Below are 11,411 nucleotides of genomic sequence, written 5' to 3' on the forward strand. Positions count from 1 at the left end.
AATTGTAGTCCCTTCTGTTGGCAAGTCTTTATTTCCAAAGAGAGGATTACTTGCAGAGGCGCCCAGGACAATGAATCACCCTCTGGGTTGTTTGTAAAGATTTCCACAAGCCCCGTGACAAGCCCATGACCTATAAGATCTACCGATCAGTGCAGCTCTCACAGCCACTTACCTCCCCAGCTCCTCCCCGATGTCATAAAAGTCCTCCACCTTCTGCTGCTTGAACGTCTCCATGTTTGGGCTCCTCATTGAGGCCTGGAGCGTACAGCCCTGAAACAGGAGAAATCCTGAGGTTAGGACAGATGTGTCCATTGGTACCAGTCTGACTCTAGGCCCCAAAGTAAATGGCTAATAATTGAAAGGTAGCTCACAGCTCTCATTCCTCAAGAACAGGCTTGATCGAGCCTTTCCTCAGGACCTGTGACCAATGATGTATGGTTCTTACTTGATTTATACTAATTCAAGTTTGTTAAGGAGACAGATCTGCTCTGAACATGTTCAGAGAAAACAGAGCCATGGGCAACTTGGGCAATTTGTTCTCACAAAATTCAGGTCTACTGAGAAAAGAGGCAGCTGTGATGCAGGAAAAAAAGAACTCAGTTTTGAGTCAGAATAAGTGAAACTTCCTGAAGAGGAAAACAAATGTTCTCTCCAAAAAAAAAAAAAAAGGATAAATGTGCACGAGGTGATAAACATGTTAATTATCTAGACGAGGGGAATACTTTCACTATGTATAAGTGTATCAGATTACCATGATGTATGTTTTAAATATCTTACAATGTTATATGTCAATTATAATTCAATAAAGCTAAAAAAATAATTTTAAAAAAGCTTCAGTTTCGAGTCCCACTTTTGCCTAAGTCATTTAAACTGCTGAGTCTTAACTTCCTCATCTGTAAAAAGGGTTAATACTGCAAAAACCACTGCAAATCAGGATATTATTTTATAAACTATAAACTGCAGTAGAAAGGTAAGGGATTATCATGACCTCAGCTCCCTCAGGGGCTGTGCCACCCAATTTCAAGTCTGAACTGATGTGCAGTTCACTCATCGCCCTAAGGGAAAGATTGGGGAGGAGGTGTGGCAAATAACAATAGGCACCAGGAGTCAGAAACCTGAGGTTCTAGCTGCAGTTCTGCCCACAACTAACTCTATGACTTCATCTCCTGTCAGTGGGATGCCTGTTTCCGCGTCTGTATATGGCACTCCACTCCAGTACTCTTGCCTGGAGAATCCCATGGATGGAGGAGCCTGGTAGGCTGCAGTCCATGGGTTTGCTAAGAGTCGGGCATGACTAAGTGTCTTCACTTTCACTTTTCACTTTCATGCACTGGAGAAGGAAATGGCAACCCATTCCAGTGTTCTTGCCTGGAGAATCCCCGGGACGGGGGAGCCTGGTGGGCTGCCGTCTATGGGGTCGCACAGAGTCAGACACGACTGAAGCGACTTAGCAGTAGTAGCAGCAGCAATGTGGTGCTAACTCTGCCTGTCCAGTGCACCTTAGTGAGAACCTCAGGACAACTCTGAGCCACACAGAGCATCACCACAGAAGAGGCCGTCTGCACCCTCCCCTGGGATCCTTCTGCCCCAGGGAGCCCCCTAGTCCTGGGACAGCCACATGCCACCCTGGACAGCACCCTAAGGGCAGGGCCCAGGATACAGTAAGCACAACATAAAGATAAAACCAGCTACCCATGAATACATATATACAATGGAATATTACTCAGCCATAAAAAGGAATGGAATTGAGTCATTTGTAGAGACGTAGATGGACCTAGAGACGGTCATACAGAGTGAAGGAAGTAAAAAAAACACATTTTGTCTATTAACACATATATGTGGAATCTGAAAAAAACGGTAGACTATCTTACTTACAAAGCAGAAATGGAGGCAGAAAAGTAGACAACAAATACATGGATACCAAGGTGGAAGGGGGGGATGGGATTAATTGGGAGATTGGGATTGACATATACACATCATTGATAGTATATGTAAAATAGATAACTACTGAGAACTGACTGCAGAGCACAGGGAACTCTACTCAATGCTCTGTGGTGACCTAAATGGGAAGGAAATCCAAAAAAGAGGGGATAGATGTATACATATAGTTGATTCTCTTCGCCATACAGTAGAAACTAACACAACCTTGCAAAGCAATTATACTCCAATAAAAATAAGAATAAATTTTAAAAACAGCTACCTGTGGATGCATCTTTCAAGAGTCATTAGCAAAGGGCTCTCAGAGCTCATTTTGGCTGGCACTGGCAGCTTTTCTTCTGCTTGGCAATCAGATACCAACCACGCCCAGGCCCTGTGAGCCCCAAAATACTGTTTTCACCTCGCTGGGTGGAGGTACCATTACATAAGGGCACGTCTCATCAATGCCAAGTGGCTGGAGCTGTTTTAACTCTCAGGTGATGTCTATATTTCAGCCTCTTTCCTCTGCCCACTACAAACCAGAGTTCTGGTATCAAGATGCCACCTTCCTCTCTCCCTTCCACCGAGGCACACACATCCCTGAAGACCTCCAGGTGGAACTGGCCTGGCTCCCAGGTCTTACTCTCAGGGTCACCTGCCAGTCTTCTCCTGCCTGTCCATCAGAGCCTCCTACTGGCTTGGTCTCACTCTGCTCAGCCAGGGCCTGGCGAGTATGGAACCCTAAAAGGAGCAGGATCCCCAGTCCTAGGCTAGTCTGTGGGTGCATCAGTCACAAGACCCATAGCAGTCTGGCCCCCTGTCTGGGACTCAGTCCCCCTCATCTGTAACCTGGGGTGATAGCATCTATATCACCTACTTCACACATGCAGGTGAGGATCCACTGTGATAAAGACATAAACTGCCAGGCAAATAAGAAGGATGATTATTGCTATTACTGTTTAACTCATCCCCAGGTCATTATGTTTCTGCTTCCCACAGCCACTGAGACCAATTCTGTTCCCTTCTGAGGAAAAGGAGCTGGGATTCTGGCAAGTTTGGCTTGACCAGATCAAAAGCTCAGCTCCCCTCACCCCCACCCCCATCATGGCAAGGTTCCTAAGACTAGGCAGAGGGTGGCAGGACTGCTATCTATCAGCTTCTTTTTGCTGTAAAAATACTTCCAAACAAACCACTTGAGCCGGATCCTGGGGGTGGAGGTATGAGTAGCTACTAATTTCCCACAGCTAGATGAAAGCAGAAAACTCCAAAAAAAATTCTGTTGGCAGATACCCTGAGAGTGGTCCCAGGAACAGCTAAGATCCTCCTTGGCTAGAGGCCAGCTGCATTTGCTATCAGGAGTTGAGCTGGATTTGAAACTGTCCCACCTCCCCAACTAAACCATGAGCCCCTGCCTTGTGCTCACATCCTGGGTGACCAGAAGTTGGGGGCCAAGGGAGCCAACTAAGCTCAAACTAGGCCTACCAGTTTGGCCCCAACTCACCATTTCAGCATAGCCCCCCTCCCCCACAAATCCTCGACTACAGCCCCAAGTAGACTTTTCCTATTCCTCCAAAACCTTCACCCCTGCTACACCCCAGCTCAAGTTGGGCCCTTTTCATGGCAGAAGGGATGGGGATGGGGGGAGGGCACCTGGAGAGCCCTCCAAGTAAAACTCTTCCCTTCCCGCAAAGCCAGGCTCAAATGCTACCATCTCTATGAGCTTCCATGACTCTTTTCCTTACAAAACAGATGAAAAATTCTTCTTCTCTTTAAATTCTCACAGAGGCCTCTTTACAAACTGTCAGGGTTAGAGTTTACCATGTTCTGGTTCATATCATAATCTATGTCAATGTGTAACCCAAAGGGAGAAAGCACAGACTGCACAGGCACACAGGCCTGGGTTTGAATCCCAGCTCTGCCACCCACTAGCACACGCAGCACGGTACAGCTTTTCTGAGCTTCAAATTACTTATGTAGAAAATGAGTCTAGGGACTTCCCTGGTGGTCCGGTGGCTCTACACTCTCATTGCTGGGGGCCTGGGTTCCATCCCTAATCAGGGAACTAGATCCCACATGCAAGAGTTTGCATGCCACACTGAAGATCTTGAGTGCCACAACTAAGACCCGACACGGCCAAATAAATATTTAAAAAAAAAAAGAAAAGAAAGAGAATGAGTTCAGACAATGCCTAGGGTTAGTGAATATTTGGAGAACGCTCAAACACTGCTTAGGAGAGTATTCATTAGGACAGTTACTTTGGAAAACTCTTGGGCAGTATCTATGGGCGTACCTAACAGAAACGCATGTAGATGGCTTCCAAAATGCTCCACATTAGAACGTTCACAGCTGCACTATTAGTAATATCTAAAAATCGCAAACAACCAAATAGCCATCAAGTGAAGAATGGCTAGAGTTATACCCATATAATGAAATTATTATATAACAATAAGAATAAATAAACTACTGCTCCCTGCAACAATATGGATGAAACTCACAAACATAGTGTTGAATGAAATAAAACAGACACAAAAGACCACAAACTGTGTAACTCTCTTTTAGGTAAAACAAAACCGTGGTGCTAGAAGTTAGAATAGTGGTCACACCTGGGTCAGAGATTGTACCTGGAAGGGAACACAGGAGCTTTCTGAGTGCTGCCAATGCTGTTTCTTGATGTACATGTGTACCCTTATTTTGTGTGCAATCAAAATTTTAAATAATTAAAAATGAGTCTAATATCTGCTTTATGGGACAAATGAGATAACATATGTAAAGTGTTTTTAATAGTCCCTGGATGGTTCCAACAAATATGAGTTCCTTCCCTCTTGCCTATTGGAGCTTCATGAGGGCAAGAGTTGTGACATTCTCACCTCTATCCCCTTGTGGGATCTGGTACACAGCAGGCACTCCAAAATGTTTGATTTAAATGTAGTGTCCCAGCTGTCCTTTTCAAAGCTGCTGCTCAGAAAGCTCATCAGGTAAAAACAGCTATTAACTTAAAGCCCCTTCCTAACATTGCTCCCCAAGATGAATTTGCATATCACCAGTTTAGAGACATGAAACTAAAGGGGAGACATTTTGAGGTGGAATTAGTCACCACCTAGGACCCAGAAGCACAGGGACCCTTCTGGCCCCCAAAAGATGAAACCACACAGCAGAAGGCACTGATACAACCTTTGGCTAGGGGCCCAGGCCACTGGCTCCAGGCATTCCACAGGCAAAGTCCATCTTAATGCTCACATCTTCCTTAGTGGAATCTTCAGAGTTCACATTCCTGCCCCCAACCCTAATACTAGGCAACATTTCTGAAAGTTAAGACAGACTTCCTCGATTCAGTTCAGTTCAGTCGCTCAGTCATGTCCGACTCTTTGCAACCCCGTGAACCGCAGCATGCCAGGCCTCCCTGTCCATCACCAACTCCTAGTTTACCCAAACTCATCTCCATTGAGTCAGTGATGCCATCCAACCATCTCATCCTCTGTCATCCCCTTCTCCTCCTGCCTTCAATCTTTCCCTGCATCAGGGTCTTTTCCAATGAGTCAGCTCTTCGCATCAAGTGGCCAAAGTATTGGAGTTTCAGCTTCAACATCAGTCCTTCCAATGAACACTCAGGACTGATCTCCTTTAGGATTGACTGGTTGGATCTCCTTGCAGTCCAAGGGACTCTCAAGAGTCTTCTCCAACACCACAGTTGAAAAGCATCAATTCTTTGGGGCTCAGCTTTCTTTATAGTCCAACTCTCATATCCATACATGACCACTGGAAAAACCAAAGCCTTGACTAGATGGACCTTTATTGGCAAACTAATGTCTCTGCTTTTTAATATGCTATCTAAGTTGGTCATAGCTTTTCTTCCAAGGAGCAAGTGTCTTTTAATTTCATGGCTGCAATCACCATCTGCAGTGAGTTTGGAGCCCAAAAAAATAAAGTCTGCCACTATTTCCACTGTTTCCCCATCCATTTGCCATAAAGTGATGGCACCGGATGCCATGATCTTAGTTTTCTGTATGTTGAGCTTTAAGCCAACTTTTTCACTCTCCTCTTTCACTTTCATCAAGAGGCTCTTTAGTTCTTCTTTGCTCTCTGCCATAAGGGTGGTGTCATCTGCATATCACAGACTTCCTAGAACCTCACAAAAAGGGACCTTGAGGAACCTGGAGGACTTTTAGTCTCCACTCAGGAGCCACTTGCATCAGGAAGGGAAGTTAGAAAAGTTCCACTTTATCTACACTATACGTTAGGATTCTGTGTAAGAATTCAGGGGTGGGAGGAGTTTGAAACCCATTGCTGTCTGGTCAAGCCCACTTGTTTTGCAAGAGGAGGAAACTGAGGTCCAGACACGAGAAGGGACTTGCTAAAAGTCACACAGCCCACGCCAGCTGCTCTTCCCGGCTTTTGTCAACAGCACTTCAACCCTCCAACAGTGGCTCCAGGGTTGGGAGGCCAGTGGCCTCCTGAGGAACAACTGGGAGAGGGCCTCCAAGGCTGAAGGATTATCTCCTGAGGAAATTCCAACCTTACTAAGTCCCTCCCTCATGGAACCCAGCCCACCCTGCTGAACTCTCAGAGATCCTCACCCAGAGCAGGTAAAATGGGACCACGATTGTTCCCTTACACCCCCTCCCATGAAGAATCATCACAATCAGGCTCTGAGGAAGCTGTCAACAGAGGGGAGGGCCGTCCAACATTACAGCGCACCTCCAAGCTTTGGAGGCTGTGACACACCTCAGTCTCTGATGAGGAAGCTTGGACTCAGAGAACCTCAGCCGCCTGCCTAAGTGGACATGAGAAAACTATCTTCCCGGTAAAGGTCCACCTCTGCTGGGCAGCCTGCTTGCTCATTCCACATCTAACAACTGGGGGCCCTCAGGGAGGGTGTCAGGGTCAGTTCAGGTCTCCATCCTGCCAGTGGGAAACTTTCCCCACACCCACTCACACCCACACACCCCTGCACACACTTGAGAGTCCCTTGGACTGCAAGGAGATCCAACCAGTCAATCCTAAAGGAGATCAGTCCTGAATATTCATTGGAAGGACTGATGCTGAAGCTAAAACTCCAATACTTAGGCCACCTGATGCAAAGAACTGACTCATTGGAAAAGACCCTGATGCTGGGAAAGATTGAAGGCAGGAGGAGAAGGGGACGAGAGAGGATGAGATGGTTGGATGGCATCACCGACTCGATGGACATGAGTTTGAGCAAGCTTCAGGAGTTGGTGATGGAAGAGAAGCCATCGAGTCGCAAAGAGTCAGACATGACTGAGCAACTGAACTGAACTGGACAGGGACTGGGTCAGGGTCAGTTCAGGTCTCCTTCTTACCAGTGGAAAACTTGTCCCACACCCACTCACATCCACACACCCCTGTGCCCCTGCCCAAGCCTCTCTCAAGGCTGCTGAATGGAACCACTTCAGAAGCTAAAAACACATCTCGGGAGATGGGTGGTTTGGGGAAGAACAGGACTCCGGAAGCAATAGTGAAGAGGCCAATATGCCGGCATCCCTTGGTCACCAGGACTCTCCCAAGGAATGCCATATACAAAGCAGTTGAGAAACACAATGTCAGAAAACACAGCAGCAACCTCCAGCTGCCCCCCTGCCACCCTCACTGGATTCTCAAATACCAGGGCATGTGCTCTCTTCACCTGCCCCTAGGACCTTCCTACCTGCCAGTGAGGCAACAGTTAGGCATCCTCTCTTTCAGCGCACCCTCCTAACCTACCACCACCTGTATGGCCTCCGTGCTCACCGCTCTGGGCTACCTCTCCTCCCCAAAGTAGTGAGGATCAGCCAGATCCACACATGCCATGAGCCATCCACAATGCCTAGCCCAGAGTCAGGTCAACTGTTGACAATACGCTGGGGTCAAAACCCTAGCCTGCTGCAGACCTACTGGCTGGCCCCCTGCCCACCCTAACCCATCCCGGGCTCCAGACGTCGGGGACCACAGCTTCCTTCTGCCACTGAGAAAGCTGATGGGCTGCGGATGGAGCAGCCTCCTCGCATCAGCTCCTCGCACCAGGAGAAGGAGGTAAGTAAAGTGCAGGATGCTGAGAAGCCCAGATCCCCTCTCCTCCCAGAAATCTGGGGTGCTCTCCCCCGTCAAGGAGTCCTAACTTGATGGAAGTCTCTCTCCCATCTCCCCCCTAGGCGCCCGGTCTGCCCGTCGCTCCCACCCAATCCTTCTGGTCAAAAGGCCAGACTTCGAAGCCGGCCCTAGGGGGCCAACAGTCAGGTCCCGGAGGTCAAGGACCGGCCAGAGTGCCCAAGGCCAAGACTGGCCATAGCCGGGGGCTGGGGTGGGTGGGCGGCGGCGACAGGGAATAGGCGGCTAACGCCCCGGAGCAATTTGCCCGCTCCAGCCTAGCCCCGGGCCGCGCACCCCGTCCCGCCCGTCGAGCCCGCAGATGAGCGCTACTCACGGCGGGAGGCTGCGCGGCGGCGGGAGTACGGGCGCGGTGGGCACCGGGGCCCGGCGGGGCGCGCCGCTCTCGGATCTGCTCTGCTCCCTGCGCGCCCGCCCGCAGAGCCACCGAGGAGGCGGAGCGGCGGGTCCCGTCCCAGGCTCCGGCTGGAGGCGCGCCCGGAGGCCCGAGACCCGGCTTGGAGCGCCCCCTGCCGGGAGTCCCCTCGGGGCACCCTGGAGTGAGGGCTGCAAGCCTCCCCGCCAGGTCGGATGGGGCACCTCCAACAGCCGAGGTTCCCAGGAGAGGGGGGCGAAAGCCAGTGGCAAGACCTGGCGTTTTCAGGGACTCTGCCGCTTACATGCTTTGTGGCTTTGAACAAGTCAGCTAACCTCTCCAGGCCTAACCTGGAAATTGGTGTGCATGAGCTGATACAGTCGATATAGCCTGACAAGATCACTCAGAAAGTGGTATTTCCTTGTCCGCCGCTTCCACGCACGCACCGTGAGAGAAATCCCACCAGGGAGCAGGCCTCTCCCTTCCTCCCAGCCAGAGTGGAAACCTTACCATCCAAGGTCCACAGTGGGGTGGCGGCCGTGATGGGGGTGGGGGAAACACTTCCCTCCTCACCTCCCCGTCAGCTCACCCCCACCCGCGCTTGGGAGCGGCCTGGCCTCAGTGCCCCCAGCCCTGCCTGGCACGTTGGTGAGTGAAGCCCCGGATCACCGCTCCCCCGCCCCGCCCCCGCGCCTTTCCGAGTGAAAGACTGGGGAGTGGAGTGTTCCTCTCTTCCTCCTGCCAAAAATCCCGGGAGGAAAAAGGAATGAGAGTGGAGGGGGTGGTGGAAGGAAATGGAAACAGAATGTAAATCAAGTTCAATGGTCTTATTTCAAGACAAGAGGCTGTTTAAAGAAATGAAGGCCCCTTCCCAGAACCTCCCTCCTAGGCTATTCAGGCGGCTCCTTAAGATAGTCCCAGAGGACAAAGCTACAGATTCAGTCTCTTATTTTGTTCAAAGCTCTGCCATTCCCAGTCTTGGTCATGGCACTTGAACTTAATCTTTTTTTTTTTTTTAATGTGTGTTTTTTTTTTTTCTTTTTTTTTTCTTTTTTTGGCCATGCAGGTTCACCCACCAGGGATGGAATCCCCACCTTCTGCAGTGGAAGTGGGAAGTCTTAACCATTGGACTGCCAGGGAAGTCCCTGAACTTGTTCTTCATAAGTAAAGTAGGCAAACACTCCTTCTTACAGCATCTAACAGGACTACTGTGGGGAAGAAATGAGACAGAGTGTATAAGATGCACCTAGAGGATCTCTCTGGGGCTTCCCAGGTGGCTCAGCAGTAAAGAACCTGCCTGCCAATGCAGGAGACTTTGAAGCCTCATGTTGGATCCCTGGGTTGGGAAGACGCCCTGGAGGAGGAAATGGCAACCCACACCAGTATTCTTACCTGGGAAATCCCATGGACAGAGGAGCCCAGCAAGCTACAGTCCATGGGGTTGAAAAGAGTCTGACACTATTTAATGACTGAGCGCGCGTGCACACGCACACACACACACACACACACACACACACACACACACACACGACCTCTACTCACATGAGCAATCCCGCCCCAGTTTAGCCTTCCTAGATACTGAGGTGCTGAGATGTACAGATGAACCAACCCTCCCCCACCCCCCAACTGACTGGTACCTTAGCGTCTGTGACAGCCTCTAGAAAGATGCCCGGGCTTCCTTGTCCATAAACTTGACAACATTCCAGGACAGCACAGGCTTTGAGCCACCTCTCCCAAGAGCACCAGGCTACCTTGAGTAGAGTAATATCCAAGACCAGAGGTGGCTCTCCAAGTCAATGGGCTCAGGAGGATACCCACTGGTAACGTTTCTCCAGCATAAGGTGAAACCTTCATCCTCAGACCACCCTCCAGACACCTCCTCCCCCATTTCCTGTTATCTACTGCTGTGTAACAAACCACCCCAGCCTTGTGGCATGAAGCAATTTTGTTCAACTCATGTTTTGAGGGTTAGAAACACTGACAAGGCACAGCATATATGGCTTATCTCTGTTCTAGGATGTCTGGTGTTTCAACTAAGGAGACTTGAGTGGGTGGGAGTGACTTGAATGGCTGGGGGCTGGAATCATCTGGAAGAGTCTTCATTCACATGGCCAGACCCTGCACTACGATGAATCCAAGGCTAGGCTCAGCTGTGTTGCGCAAGCACCTACACGTCTCCTTGCCATCCCTTCCCACTCTGAGTCTCATGCTTAATATCTATTTTGCAGCAACAATGTCCTTGTCCAGGGCAAAGTGAACATTCTTGGATTGACACACAGCAAACTAGTCAAAAAATGCTGCTGCGGAAAGGGTCATTATCAGTCATTCTATCCAGCCTAGTCATTTTTCAGACGAGGAACCTGAGGCTCAGAGAGGAGAAGTGACTTGCCCAAGGTCACGCAGCTGGTAAGAGACAGAACTAGGATTAGACCCAGGCCCCCTCCTGATTCTGTTTGGTGCTCTTTCCTCTCTACCTGCCAAATGCATTGCCTAGGGAGGTACCATCTGGAAATGCATTTTGTGCTTGGTATGGTGTGACTTCATCAGACATTGAGGGCAGCGACTGAACACTGAACATGGGACCAAGGCAACAGTGGCAGGGAGGGGAGACCCGGAGGGTGGCGGCAGCAAGGACACCTACTCCAGAATGAAGTCAGGAGGAGGTCCAGGTAACAGCTAAGAATTATGCACGCAGCCTCAGTTCCTGAATGGATCCAGATGCCTCCCCTGGCATTTAAGGTTCTGACCTGCATTTCCCCACTGTGTACACACATCCTCTTCCCTCTTGTGTGTGCACATCAGCTCTCTTGCCAGCTTGGCTTATTGACTACTCCTGCCTCCATGTTTTTGTTTAAGCCCTTCCACCATCACCTCTTCATTCCATCCTACAAAATCCTATCCATTCTTCAAGGGCCCTCTCAGGTATTATATCTTTCATGGAAACTTCCCTGATCTCCCCTCTAGATGGCTTCTCCCCTGAACCCTACCACTCTTGGTTTCTACCCAGTTGACATTCCCTTTCCTCTGTTTTAGTTGT

The 11,411-nt window shown here is 49.6% G+C and overlaps 1 protein-coding gene across 5 annotated transcripts in view; it reads right to left on the reverse strand.

Moving 5' to 3' along the window:
* DAPK2 (death associated protein kinase 2) overlaps positions 1-10,167 on the reverse strand; it is a 142,610-nt gene extending 132,443 nt beyond the window's left edge. For 4 of the 5 annotated variants that reach the window (XR_011465665.1, XR_011465666.1, XM_005894527.3 and 1 more), the window contains exons 1-2: positions 8,336-8,457; positions 173-270 (exon numbers count right to left, since the gene is read on the reverse strand). Coding sequence is in view for 3 of the 5 variants with exons in the window: in XM_005894527.3 (XP_005894589.1) it covers positions 173-249 (77 nt within the window). In the remaining 2 variants the exon portion in view is untranslated. Of the gene's footprint in view, positions 1-172; positions 271-8,335; positions 8,458-10,011 lie in introns of those variants that run through there. The other variant, XM_070378060.1, reaches the window with a different exon arrangement.
* Between the last annotated feature and the right edge of the window lie 1,244 nt (positions 10,168-11,411).

This window comes from Bos mutus, chromosome 10 (assembly GCF_027580195.1).
Source record: "Bos mutus isolate GX-2022 chromosome 10, NWIPB_WYAK_1.1, whole genome shotgun sequence".
Taxonomy (NCBI): Eukaryota; Metazoa; Chordata; class Mammalia; order Artiodactyla; family Bovidae; genus Bos; species Bos mutus.